This window comes from Limulus polyphemus, unplaced genomic scaffold, assembly GCF_000517525.1.
Source record: "Limulus polyphemus unplaced genomic scaffold, Limulus_polyphemus-2.1.2 Scaffold764, whole genome shotgun sequence".
Lineage (NCBI taxonomy): Eukaryota > Metazoa > Arthropoda > Merostomata > Xiphosura > Limulidae > Limulus > Limulus polyphemus.
The window spans coordinates 65,181-79,038 of NW_013666374.1; the positions used below are offsets into that span (position 1 = coordinate 65,181).

At 31.5% G+C, this 13,858-nt stretch overlaps 1 protein-coding gene across 1 annotated transcript in view; it reads right to left on the reverse strand.

The window, feature by feature from the left end:
• LOC106460397 (myosin heavy chain, non-muscle-like) overlaps nt 1-13,858 on the reverse strand; it is a 187,260-nt gene that overhangs the window by 34,226 nt on the left and 139,176 nt on the right. The window contains exons 18-24 of the mRNA XM_022387112.1: nt 13,334-13,387; nt 12,410-12,518; nt 11,954-12,085; nt 11,255-11,475; nt 6,693-6,807; nt 3,080-3,235; nt 783-931 (exon numbers count right to left, since the gene is read on the reverse strand). Coding sequence (XP_022242820.1) covers nt 783-931; nt 3,080-3,235; nt 6,693-6,807; nt 11,255-11,475; nt 11,954-12,085; nt 12,410-12,518; nt 13,334-13,387 — 936 coding nt within the window. The remainder of the gene's footprint in view (nt 1-782; nt 932-3,079; nt 3,236-6,692; nt 6,808-11,254; nt 11,476-11,953; nt 12,086-12,409; nt 12,519-13,333; nt 13,388-13,858) is intronic.

Genomic DNA, 13,858 nt, shown 5'->3' on the forward strand with positions numbered 1-13,858 from the left:
AAATTTTGCAATTTAAGTTATTTTTTTAAAATTACATAAATATTTTTATTGAGTAAATGGCAAATCTTAGTCATTAATTTTTATATGTATGGAAGAAATGTCATAAGTATATATGATATAACTGTTTGAATTTAATGATGCAATTTTTCCCAAAGGGTAGGATGCATCCACCTGGACACCTTACAGTTAAATCACTATTTATGTTCTTCTTCTATAAGCAAAACCTATAGAATATAATATACTCTAACTTGAACATATTTTGTAAGAGAAAGAAACTAGAAATCAAACTTTGTCTTGAATATATATACCTAAATCAATGTATCAACCACTGAAGTATGCAACAAAGCATTATTCATTGAAGTGTTTGTGGTTTCCATACCAGGTTAAAAAAGTTAATTTATAATATCATGACATATATGAAAAATGAATGGAGTATAAGCTAAACAATGATGTTTTAGGTGTCTTTATATAAGTTCAGAGTGTTAGTAAAACAAAATTTCAAAACTTAATAAAATATTTTAATGAGACCTTACATACTAACAATACATCTTAAGTTCAAAGAGTTTTAAAATTTTGTTAGAACTAAATAGTCATAGTTACTTTGTTTATTCAAACCAACAATACTGGTGCTCTCATCATTTTCTTGTTTTAAAAATATAGATAATTGTCATTAGGAGACACAAGCACCATTATAATGTTTTAGAATAATAATAAAAAAAAACAAGTTTTTAATTATATAATATAATTGTAAAAGTAGTAAAGAAACAGGTGTGCTTAGCTACCTCACAAGAGTGTGGTTCAATTCCTCTTCACGCTTGGCTAGTTGACTCTGTAATTCCTCCACTTCTAATTTTTTTTCATTAAGCTGTTCTTTTATATCATTGAGTTCAGTCTCAAGTTTTCGTTTTACCCTTTCCAACTCTTGTCTCAACTATGCAGTGTTTGCAAAGAAAACAACAAAAGGGTTTTCACGTAACTCCTTTGCTCTTTTGGAAACTTATTTCAGTATTTTGAACTTCTTTTAATACTTCAAAGACATATTGAACAAATACAACAATATTTATACATATTCATTCAATGACATATTCTAGACATACTCCATAAATAACATCAATAATTAGTTTATGACACATCATGTAAATACATTTAATTAATAAAAAATACCTATACACACTTGGTTAATGATACAAGATCTTGACATACTCATTTTAATCCTTTGCATATGTTTCATCAATTTCACTGGCATTGTATCCATCATGTAACTGTGAAACTATACGTACTATAACTCTGAATGTATTAAGTGTATTTTCAGAATATTTGGCAAACTTTTAGTAAACGTTAGAATTATGTTCACAAAGCCTTTACTGAGTCAGTCTGAGTGAAATATGATTTTCATGCTAACAATAAAAATACTTCTTTTCATATTTCATTTGCATAACATCTAAAACCACCTAAATGAACATCACAAGCATTTTTGGTAAAACTTTATATTTGTTCTGTTACTTTCTCTACCCTACCACTAACTCTAGCAAAATAATTAATGTACAGTGAATGAAAAGTTGGAGAATATGAAATAAAATGAATAATACCTTCTTTTTTTCTAGGATGATTGCACTTTGTAACATACAATTACAATTATTTACCTTAGCCTCAGCTTTTAATCTTTTCACATCTGCTTTCTTTTAATTTTATGGTTTTAACACTGTGCTTTTAGACCCTCCTCTCTATGTGAAAAACAATAATTCACAGAGGGATCTTTACTGCAGATCTTAGAGTAAACAAATGATCAGGTCACATTCAGATGCATACTGCAAGCTTCAGTTACAAATCTAAGTTTAATCACCAAAGATCAAAGTTTCTAATTTTTACATTTTAGTTACTTTGTTAAAAAAATATATAATAATAATAAATAAAAAATATACATAAAAACAAGACATTTAACACACCTGGGTTCAGGCCTTTTGCAACTGATGCTGTGGTGCAGTAACCCTATTTTTTCTAACTAAGTTAGGTGTTTAAAAAAGAAATTCAGGTAGCTTTCAAACATATATCTTAGAAAACAAAAAACATACCAGGCACTAGAATAGAATGTCTCACAATGGCTTTAATTTGACTGACCTTCAAACTAGGGTATAAATAAGTTATAAAGTTCCATTAACTGCTTGGAGTTGAACAACAATGATCACAGACAGAGAATCTAAGGCCAACTGTTTATGTATGCTCGCCCAAAAAAAATAACTAAAAAGTTTTTGTAGAGGAAAAAAATATATACTCTCTTAGTGGTTATAAACATGCCTATCAAATAAGAACATATAGTTTAGATAACTGCCTTGAAAGCTATGATAAGATGGAAAAAGCTTTTCTGGTGGGTCTAACAAATTATTTGATATTTCAGTAAATCACAAAGGTAGGAGGTTCAAGTTTTATATTTTTGCTTTTGATTATCCATAGTTTGTTTCTAATTGATTGGACACTCTGAAAGTCATGCTAGGAAAAATAAAAAATATTTAAGTGAGAATTATGGGATAACTCACATGACACAGAGAGGTGAAGTTTGAAAATTTATTTTAAATATTTCCATTTGAAATTAACATCTAAAACTTAAATAATATAAAAATTTTAATTATAAACTAAGTTCTCACACTAAGTTTATTGGTACGCATTAACAATAAAGTTGTTAAATTAAATTTTAAATGTGACTCTGTTAAAAAGTCGTGACACACTCACTTTGATTAGGCCCAAACATATAGGGTAAAGGAGACATTTTTTAGTTATGCTTAGTTAATAAGACAACACAAACAATATTGCCATAATAATACTGAAACTTGATAAACTTTTAAATCATCTGAGCCTATGATACTAATGCAAAAAAAACAAACAAAAAGCCCATTTTCAATCATGAACATCAGAAAAGTACTTAACAAACACACAAAATCTGTGTTTCTATACATCAGTTATCCTTAATTCTCTGCTGTATTCCTCTTTACACATTCAGGAAAAAAGACCTTAGACAGATATAACAATAAAGACACTTTCTAAAATGGCAGTATTTACTTTTTTTAGCCTAGCAAGATCATACCTGTTGCTCTTTCCGAAGTCGTTCCTCTAAGTCTGCAATGATAGCTTCATACTTGGATTTGAGTTTACTCAAATGCTTAGATTTCTCTTCTTCTTCAGCAAGGCTCTGGGAAAGTTCAGATTGTCGATCTTCAAAAGCCTTTTTTTCTTTAGACAGCTGTAAAGTCAGACAATAACAAAATAATGAACAATATGAACATATAATCCAGCATCAATTATGACTAAAAAATAATTTGTGACATAAATTTTCCTTTTATTGAAAAACGAATCTTCCATAAAAAAACATACATGTACAAGAATATTTTGGATGAAGAAAGCTTGGCAATTAGTTTTTGCATACTGAACCTGTAATAGACTGTAAACATTCTCATCACTTTTTCCATAGGAAACCAGAGTTAGATACCAGCCCTACAAGCCTTTAAGACACAGAAAGGATTTACCTCAACTTTGCGCATATTATTGGTAGAGTTACTTGTTTTAGTATTATGCAACAATTTTTTATGGTTTAATTAAATACGTTTTAATACTCAAAATTGTTTTCACAATTAACCTACTTTATCTAATATTGCCAATCATGTTTTTATAAATGCCAAAGAAAAACAATTATTATTTATAACTAATAAACACATCATCATTACACACATATGTATATTATAAAACTGTACTTTAAAAGATCTCTTTAATGACCATGTATTTACATATCACAAAACAGTTTACTTACATATCTACTTCAAAATATGTCTAAGCTCAACACAAAGTTATTTTGAAATGTTTTTTAACAAACTACGGAAACTAAAGTGTCAGGTTTTTACATTCCAGCTAAATGTAACAGACAAGCTCTAGGGGAATATGGGTCTACAGTTTAGAACCAGCAGCTCAATAGGAATATATAGGTGTGTAGGTTTTATTTCAAGCCAAATCTTGACATATTATCTACAGTAATTCACTATTATTACTTTGCACACTTTTAGATAAAGTGTTTATGTGTGAATAAACATAGCACATAGACTTGTTTCAACTGATAAATTTCAGAGGTTACACAACTTTCAACCCTATACACAGTAAGACACACACATCTAAAAACTGTCATGCATGCAAAATTAATAACGAGAAAAAAAAATGTACAAAATATACAGTTTTTGTTGTTAGGAATGAACCAATGTTGTGATTCCTTTGAACAGAGGTTCACACATATATGCTGGTACTAAAACAGTTGGTACATTTTACATTTTATTTGAACATACACTTTCGTTCCAAAAGCAAAGAACAGAAATAATATAAATTAGATCATTGTTGAATTTTAACCTGCTATAAAACAAACTGAAAATGAAAGCACTTCTATTACAAAGAAACAACTTAATATTCTGAATACCAATTAATTACTAGATGTATATCCCACTTATTCTACATGTTTCACTCTTCACAGGTTTTTTAACTAAAGAAATATTTAAGATTTATTTTAAGAGAAAACAAATAACACAGACTGATGACTAACATCCCGCTACAGCAGTAACTTAAAAGTACATGAGTGAAGAATTCTGGGTATAACTCCTAATTCAAGCATACAGAGATAGTCCCTATCTGATTTTAAAGCTGGGTTATATATTGAAAAAACTGATCTTTATGTAAATTTTGAGAAATTGAAACTTATTTTCTGTTACAAGAAGACTATAAGTATATTGAAGTTTACCGCACTTTATAAGAGTGGTGTTCCATTGTTCAGCATGCTCAATTTAATAACAATGATTATGCACTTGTAGCTCAACACTGTAATATTCATTGTAACAAACTTGTGCAAAGGATGGTGAGATCACTCTTATAGACCTGCCAACATTAAATTTTGAAAAATAGTAATCCCTACCAGGACATGGAAAAAGCAGCAAAAAATATATAATAAAATGGTGTCACTAATAATTATGTTTTATTTAATACTTACTAATTACAGTGTGCTACTGATTTTGAGTCCTGTAAGTAGCACTTTGGGATGATAAAATTTTGAATACTCTAGTCTAAACTTTTACACACTCTAAACTTTTCTTTTCTTTGTTGGAGTCATTGGGGATGAAGCAGAACCACGTTTTACCACCATTTTCCTCTCAAAAAATGATCAGCGCACCATAGATGCTTATTACTTACATGCTTTTTTAATAGATTATTTCAAGCCTTTGTATAGTTAAGATTAAAAGCAAAGAGGTGAATTATTTCTAGAAAATTATTAGTAGAAAGAAAATGTTGGTGGAAAAATTATAGAATTTTGCATAAAAACCATAAAATAACACAACCATTTGTACAGACATAAAAAAAATCAGAACAATTACACCGAAATCATAAGAATTGCCAGGTCTCTTCTTAGACCACACATCTTGACAAACTGTCCAGAGAACTTCTACTGTTTTTGGACATTAACTTCCAAGACCCAAGAAACATTTCTATCGATGTTGCATTAAAAAATAAGAAGTTGAATGGGGATGCTGTGGCTTCAGTTTATTGGTCCAACTTTTTCACAAAAACAGTTATTGATTTTGAGGTGTGGCTGGAAGCTATCAACATCTTTTTTGTTTATATTCTTAAATTCTTAACAATACCAGGATACGGCTTCATCACAGTAGCTTTTTGGGAAAGAGGGTCTTTTTTTATAACCATAGCTTTTACACGTAGGATGTCGAGTTGCTCTAGATTGAATTGGACAATGGTTTCAGAGACCATTGAAGGATCTCTTCTTGAATTAATGTGTACTTTTGCTTTACCTCATTTAATAATGTCACTGTATGAATAGTTTCCTTTGTAAAAACTTTTTATATCAATACAGCTACAAGTTTACCCATAACATATTGCATTGATAAATGCTTGGTATTTTCACTGTGAACCCAATATACAGATGCTAAGCATTCTGCCCATTATGTTAAAGCTAACATCTACACCCAACACAATATTGTACGTAGAACATCCAAATAATTTCAATAAAGTAGGATTAACCCTCTGTGATTCATTCTCAATCATTAATATACAAAGAAAACCAATTTTTAATTTCATAATTTAGCAAAATGTTTACACTTAATTTCAAAGCAAAATGAGTGGAGAATTCGATATTAGAAGTCAAAGAACAACTATATAAAGAATATAGAATAACTATATAGAATAGTTATATAGAATAACTATATAAATCAAAGCAATTAATGTAAGCATCATTCACACAACCCAATTCAAGACTTCATCAACAGTGGGCTGGGTATGGCCTGGTTAGCGTGCTCAGAATGAAAATCCAAGGGTTCGTCCTTTGTGGACCTGGTTGCTGCATAAACATGCTTCGTAATTTGGGTTAGGATTAAACTAAAAGAGTGATGGTCAAATCCCACTACACAATCAAATAAGAGCCATCCAACAGTTGATAGTTAAAGCTTTTGACTAGCTGCCTTCCCTCTAGTCTATCAGTTTAAAATTAGGGATAGCTATAAACAGACCACCATATTGTAGCTTTACAAGAAAATTCTAAAATAAAAATCAATTCCTCAACACAATAGTGTAAGAAGTAAGAAAACTTATAAAAGTCGATTTGAAACACTGCTGAACAAGCAATTTGAAAACTATACACTTTCAAAGTGTTTAGGTCCCACCTTTTGGTTGGTGTCTTCCATCAAAGCCAAGTCCTCCTCCAGCTTTTTTAACTTGGCATCCTGGCTCACCTTCTCCAACTGAAGTTTCTGGCGAGATGCCTCTTCTTCCTCTAACCTGTGAAATTATATAATCTTTTAAATTCTCATTGCTAATTTAAACAATGATGAACCAACATATAGAACTGTTTCAGCATTATATGAATTATCTTATTTTCTTTAAAAAACAGTGTTGTTTAATGCCACTATTTTTTCCATTTTTCTTAAATACTTTTAGAATTTAGAATTAGACCTTAGGAAAATTAAACTTGATCAATAATATACTGATTACACTTACAAGTACCTCAACTTTTAATTGTATGCTCAAACATATTTAAAGTGAACTACAACAAGCAGTGTTGGAGGTCTCAAGACTACCCTTCGGAAAGTCTAGGTCTCAGAAAATGTTTCACAGGTCTCCAAAGGAGACCGGCTAAATTTAAAAGTTTTACCAGTATTTAGACCTAACCAATTATAACATGCACTATTGAAAAATAATTACTACTATACATTGCATTAAGAAGTTCATCTGGTGCACATATTTACGCTAAATGTTAGCAATTATCCCTGATATTCAACACATCTAATAGATCTGTTGTGATCCTGTTTGGATTCAAAGATCATAAATAATCCATTGACACCATAAACTCTTGAAAAACAATAACGGTTTTTCTTTTTCTTTATTTGCTGATTTTTTTTTTTCATAGCAGGAGACATTAAAACAAAGACTGTGGGGTTAAAGTGTAAAAGAATTGTGGTTAAGATTTTAATAAAGTTTGTTTGACACATGTGATTTTTATTCTGGTTTTATTTTTCATTGTGTAATTTATTTCAAGGTCTCAATCTCGGACACCGAAGTCTTGAGTACAACACTGACAGCAAGATCTTCTTCCCAGTTTAACTTCCTGTAAAATGCAATAATAATTACTACACGTGGATTGATAAAACACAGTAAGAAGTGTCAGTGAAAAGCCATAAAAATGTCATTTAAATAATTTGTGGATTTGAATAAGGCCTACAGAAGATCAAATTCAACTCATTGTGATTATAGGCTGGTGTAACTTGGTTAGGCAAACAATTAACTCCACCCTTCCAAAAATATAAATATACATCTGCATACATGATGTTCAAAACCATGTAGCACGAACAGAAAAATATTAGGTTCAAAAAAGAAACCCAATAACTCGAAAACTTTCCACGGGTGGATATCAGTTATGTTAACATCAGGCAGGAGAAGTCTGGGCAATGTATTACATCATTTGGAATTAAGAGGGTAAATTAAAATTATTTATTTAAATTACAGCACATTTTGGCTTAGGCATCTTAGAATTGAATTGTGAATTGGAAGAAGCAACTTTATTTATCACCTCTACTTATGGTGTCTCCCCATATCTTTTCTGGTTCACTAGGAGTGATTTCCTCCTCACATGTAACTGCAAACACTGAACGGTGGTTTTATATCTTGTAGGCTTGAAATTCCTTCTTGCTTTAATATTTTTTTTAGCTTTCAAAGATGTACAATACTGTTTGTTGTCGAGGTAGTTGATGTATGTATTTATATAAAGCATAACAATCAGTATATCTCCTGAAGTCGAAATCTATGGTGATGGACTGGTATTCTGGTCTGTTATTGTAAAACATACACAGAATTTTATTTAAAAAAAAACAGCAAAAGAAGAGGATGATGTGTTGTAGCAAATGTAAAGGTCACAGCTTGAGAAATAACAACATGTCTTAATAGAATATGGAGATAAAAAGCATAATGAAATATTAGTCAAACAAGTATTATAACCATGTACCAAACAAAATATTTTACAGTATGTGGGGATATCCACAAAAAATCTATAACTTTCCATCTGGATCTTAAAAAAAAAGAAAAGGAAAAATTCATTGTTTTCAAAATCAACAATTATCACAAAAAGTGAGAAACAAATGGAAGCTGTACATGTAAGAATGATCGATTTTTGAAGTTATGCTAACTTAAAGTTGAGTTTGTTCTGCTGTAATAAATTTCAGACAATTTTTTTTAATGAGCACAAGAAAAAAAAAATTTCCATTATGGATTCATAATAATTTCAGAACTTTATTATTCATTATTAAATATGGTAGTTGCAACTGTAAGAAACAGAGAGAAATAACAAAATCAATTCTGTTTACAACCAAACTTAGGTGACAAGGGTCAGTACAACTATAGAGAACCATGATCAATGGACTACATGTGGGAGGAAAGCTACGATCTCCCTCCCGAGTTGTTCATGTCTTAGGAAAAAAATGAGTGGTCAGAGAATAAAATCAAGGAAGACCTGTGAAACAAAATACAGGATACATCCACTGCATAAAGATCAAATCTGCGACGACAACAAACAAGAAAAAGGAAATAGGTTTTAAGCAAGAGATGGTGTAAGAAGCAAGAATTAGGAAAGACAAGAAGAGTAGACAAAAAGACAGAATCATAGCAAAAAAGGCAAAAAGTAGTCAACAAGGCTGCCCGATAGATGGCAATGGTAGAACTTCTTGGTCAAGCAACCAGATAAAGAAGGCCAAAAGTTGAGCAATAGTAGAATGGCTTGGAGGCAAAGAGCAGTGGATGTATCAGTGGTGAAAAGGAAGCCACTTGTATTGATAAACAGAGAGTAGAAGTGTGACATTAATCGGATAAAAAAAGAGATACTCATTCAGAGAAACCTGACAGAAAAGCAAGCGACCAGACGAATCCAATGAGCAAAGACAAAGGGATGATACTTCTGGATGAAAGAGAAATGTAAAAGGCTGGAGTAAGAGTGATCAAAGATGGAGGTAAAAGAAGATGTGCCATGGATCCCAGTCAGTGAATATATTGAAATCAAGATTAAGCCAACCAAAAAGGTGTTATCAACAGGACCCAACAAGAAGTGTCATGAATCAACATCAAGGCACGTGGGAGAAGGTGAAATAGAGGGTACACACACAGAAAGAGATGAGACCAGTCCTGGTTGAGGGCATCCACAGCCAGAGCAGCTGGGTGAAGTACAGGGGCCAAAAGAGGGGAGATTTGGTAATGAGAGGAGTAGAAAATGCAAGGATCATAGGTATGCCTTACTGGGAACAGATCCAACAAAAGACCTGAGGATGAAGTGACTGCTCCATAGGAAGAATTAAGTCTAACTGAAATAGTCAATCTGCCACTAAGTTTAAAGCCACAGGCTGTCAGATGCACCCAATGTGAATGGTCCAAAACATGAAGTCCAACATGTAATATTAAAAGGTCCTTGGAGCAAATACCACCTTGACTATTGAAAAAAACAACTGTAGCATTGTCAGAGTGGATTAGAATTAAGTAATCTACAGGACAAGGGAGGAAATAGGAAGATGCCCGATGAGCTGCAAAGAGTTCCATAACATTGGTGTAAAAGGTATGCTCCACAAAAGACTACACCTCCAAGGCCATGAAGTCATCCAGAGATGCACCTCAACCCATTGAATGTGCATCGGTGAAGAGATAGAAATCCAGACAGGGAGAGCAGCAGTGGGATATTGACTATAGCATTGGTACAATCCAGTCACCAAGACAGATTCTTGAGAAAAAAAGGTAGAAAAGAAGGAAAAACGAAATAATTGGCAGTGTGAGAGTCATGTTGTAAGGAACAGGATGAATCAAAAGATATGGTAAAAAGGGAAAGTAAAGAACAAACCTGAGTAATCAAATCTACAAAGAGATTAGAAAGAGTCACATTTTCCTAAACAGGTAAAGAGGAGTCTATTGCAAACCCAGAAGGTTAAAATAGCCAATCAAAGTCGTAATCTTTGTGTTTGAAATCAGAAGGAAAATGTACTTCTGATAGGGGAAAAAGATGAGGCAAGGAAAGCAAAAAGGAACCCACAGTACAATGAACTATGGCAGTAATGCCTTGGACAGTCAATGAGCATTCAGTGACCACAGACACAGAGAGCAGTATCAGTAATATTGCCCAACCTCAGGATAAGGTACCAGTCACTATCACTTGAGAATTCACAGTCGAGTAATTCTCCAGATGAAGAATTTATTTATCTAATGGTAATGTAACTTTAAATAGAGGTCAAAACAAATTTAAAGGAAACCAATGAAAATTAACACTGCCAAATGACTGCACAAATCTCACAAAAAATTTACTAAGCTTAAATTGAAATAAATATGTCTGTCAAAAACAGTGTCGAGGATAAGAATGATGTTAATTTCAAGTGCAATTTTTCATGAGGATCTACTGCACAAGGAGAATGTGCCATCCTCCTGTTGGTGGAAGGCTATTGTTGTATGATGATTACATCATACACTAGCACAGTTCAGGTCAAAACACATCTTAGATGTGAGATAGTTCAAGGCTAATGCTATGCACAAAATCTCAAACACAGATGCATGAGGAATAGCTCCTGTGTGCAAAGGGGTAAAACAATTTACTGTAAACATTTTTGTTAATATGTTGAGCAACTCAAAATCCTTTACAAAAACTATCATTAAGTACTAAGCATAAACCTATAACAAATGAAAAAACATAAAAAACTCTCCCTACTGTTCCTCTAAATCTTGAATATTCAGTTGAAATTTCTTTTTCTCAGCAGTGAGAACCTGGTTTCGTTCTTCTTCCTCTTCTATTCTTGCTTCTAGATCATGAAGGATCTCCTCAAGCTCTTGTTTCCTTGAGGCAAGCCTCAATCTACTTTCTTCAGCTTCAGCACATAGTTCTGTCTCTGCTTGCAGTTGTTCTGCCAACATATTCTTCTCACCCTCAAGCTATGTATATCATAAAATATTTTCACACCAATTAGTATAGAGTATATCTCATACAAACACATATATGTAATGAATAGGTCATGTTATTATATAACATATTTTTAGCTTCATTAAAGTATTTATGGCTGCAAAAATATTTCTATTTTAAAAGTACATACTAAAAGAAGTTTAATGATAACCAAATGCCAACAACTTTAACATTTTCAAAGCTATATGTTATAATGTTTTATAACCACTATCTTGTTTCCAAATTAATCCCTAAAGATTAAATTATTTAAAACTGACTACAGCAAAACAGAAACAAATAACATCTGAAAAACATTATTTGTATGTATCTATAAATGTTCCTGAAGTAAAAAGTCAATTTGAATATTCTTAATATGATAAACATTTTACTACAATGATTCTTCTGACTTGGGACAAAAAAGATTTTACATTTTTCAAGCTTTAATGTTTTATTTTCTGTAAAGTTTCTTACTTGTTGAAGTTTTTTTTCAAGCTCCAATGTATCTTCCTCTGCTTTTTCCATTTTCTCTTTTACTTGTCTGAGCTCATCTTCTTTTGCACTAAGTTTTTCTTCTTGTTTGGTAACTTGGAGAAGTGGTTTCACCTGTTTTCCACAAACACTGCTATATTAATAGTGTTTGATTCAAAGTCTTAAAACCAGAAAATATCTTCATTTAAACCACATTTAAAGATGTAAAATTATTTTAAAGATAAATGTGTTGTAATATTTTTAATTAACTGAACTTAAAGAGCAACTCTACTGAAATATGTATGTACGTATACATATTAATATCTAAAGTATTTATTCACTATGGTGTGTGTGTGTAGTCTTCAGCAATAACAGTTTTGTGTATAATTCATTCAAACACTAACATTATGTATAATTGTTATCAAGAGCAGTTTCTTTAAAAGTTATTCAGCCACTAACTTTAGTGTACAATCTCCACCAAGCCCAGTCCCGCAGCTTGAGATAGGCGGCACAGTTTCTTTGGATAATCCGAATAGCATTCAACTGTTGCAGTCGCTTTTGGTAATTTCTAAAAAAATCGAAGTATTACCATATTAGTACTAAAAGAAACAGAACTGTAAACCCCAAATATATGGTACATAATTAATATAATAATTATTATTATAATATAATTATTTTATTATTTAATATAATTATTAAATTATAATACAATCATATCTTTTATTGAAACTAAATATTCTTCAACAATATTTATGTGCCACATTACAAGATATTGGTTTCAATAATGTCTAGGCAGAATTCTGTTTAATGAGTATACATTTATCCTAATTATTTGTTTATATAATTTACTTGATAAAATATTACACATCAGTACTGTTGGAAAATCATCACCTAGTGAATTGGTTAATTACTTCGCATATATGTAGACCCCTGAAAACCATTAATATCAACAACATTGATAATGTACAGAACAACTAATTAATAATTCTATTAATTATTCTTATGTTTAACCCTATATTATTCTGAACAATGATGTAGAGAGAAAATAAACATCATATTCAATTTTAAACAAACCCAACATGATATTCTAACAGTGCTAAACAGGAACACCAGAGCAAAAGGCTTAGAATTAAAGTGAATAAATCATTTACTTCCTAGTTCTATAATACAGACAGACACCTTGTTCTTAAGTTTTATAACTTACATAACACAAAATTTTTACACCAGAAAATGTGGAACTAACTGAACATAACAGACTGATCTAAAAAAGAAGAAATGAAAAGAACATTTCAACTGAAGTCAACACACTTCATAAGTTATGTTAAAGCTGAAAGACCACAGTAAAAGGTTTGGAACTGATTAATCAGAATGCTTGAAATTTACCTTCGAGCAATAAGTCCACGGCAGAAGGCTTGGAACTGAATGATCAAGTCAGAGATTTTCATGTCTCGCTCCTCCTCAAGATGTGCCAAAACCCCAGCCCTGAAAAATATTTTGCTCTGGCCAACCCTGTACAGGTTAGGATCAAGATCCAATGCTTGAATCTAAAAAAAGAAAGAGAGAGATAAGGTGTCAGGTTTTACGTATGTAGGCAGGATTCTTTACAGTAGGTGTCTGTGACTTGTTGGTGATAAATTTCAACAATAAACAAACAGCACACACAGTTCACTTGTTTTAAAAGAATATATTGAAATAAGTCAAACTTATATACAAATGTTTGTTACCACAGTTGTATCCAGAACTTTAAATAATTGTCTCCTTTTCTCAAAAGTCCACACAGATTTGTTCAATTACTTTAGAACACAATTCAGGAAACAAATTATTCTTCTCTACTCTGTTGTTACAATACAGATAATTTCACTATACAGCTAAACTCATTAACACACAGTCCAGATCTATCTAATTATA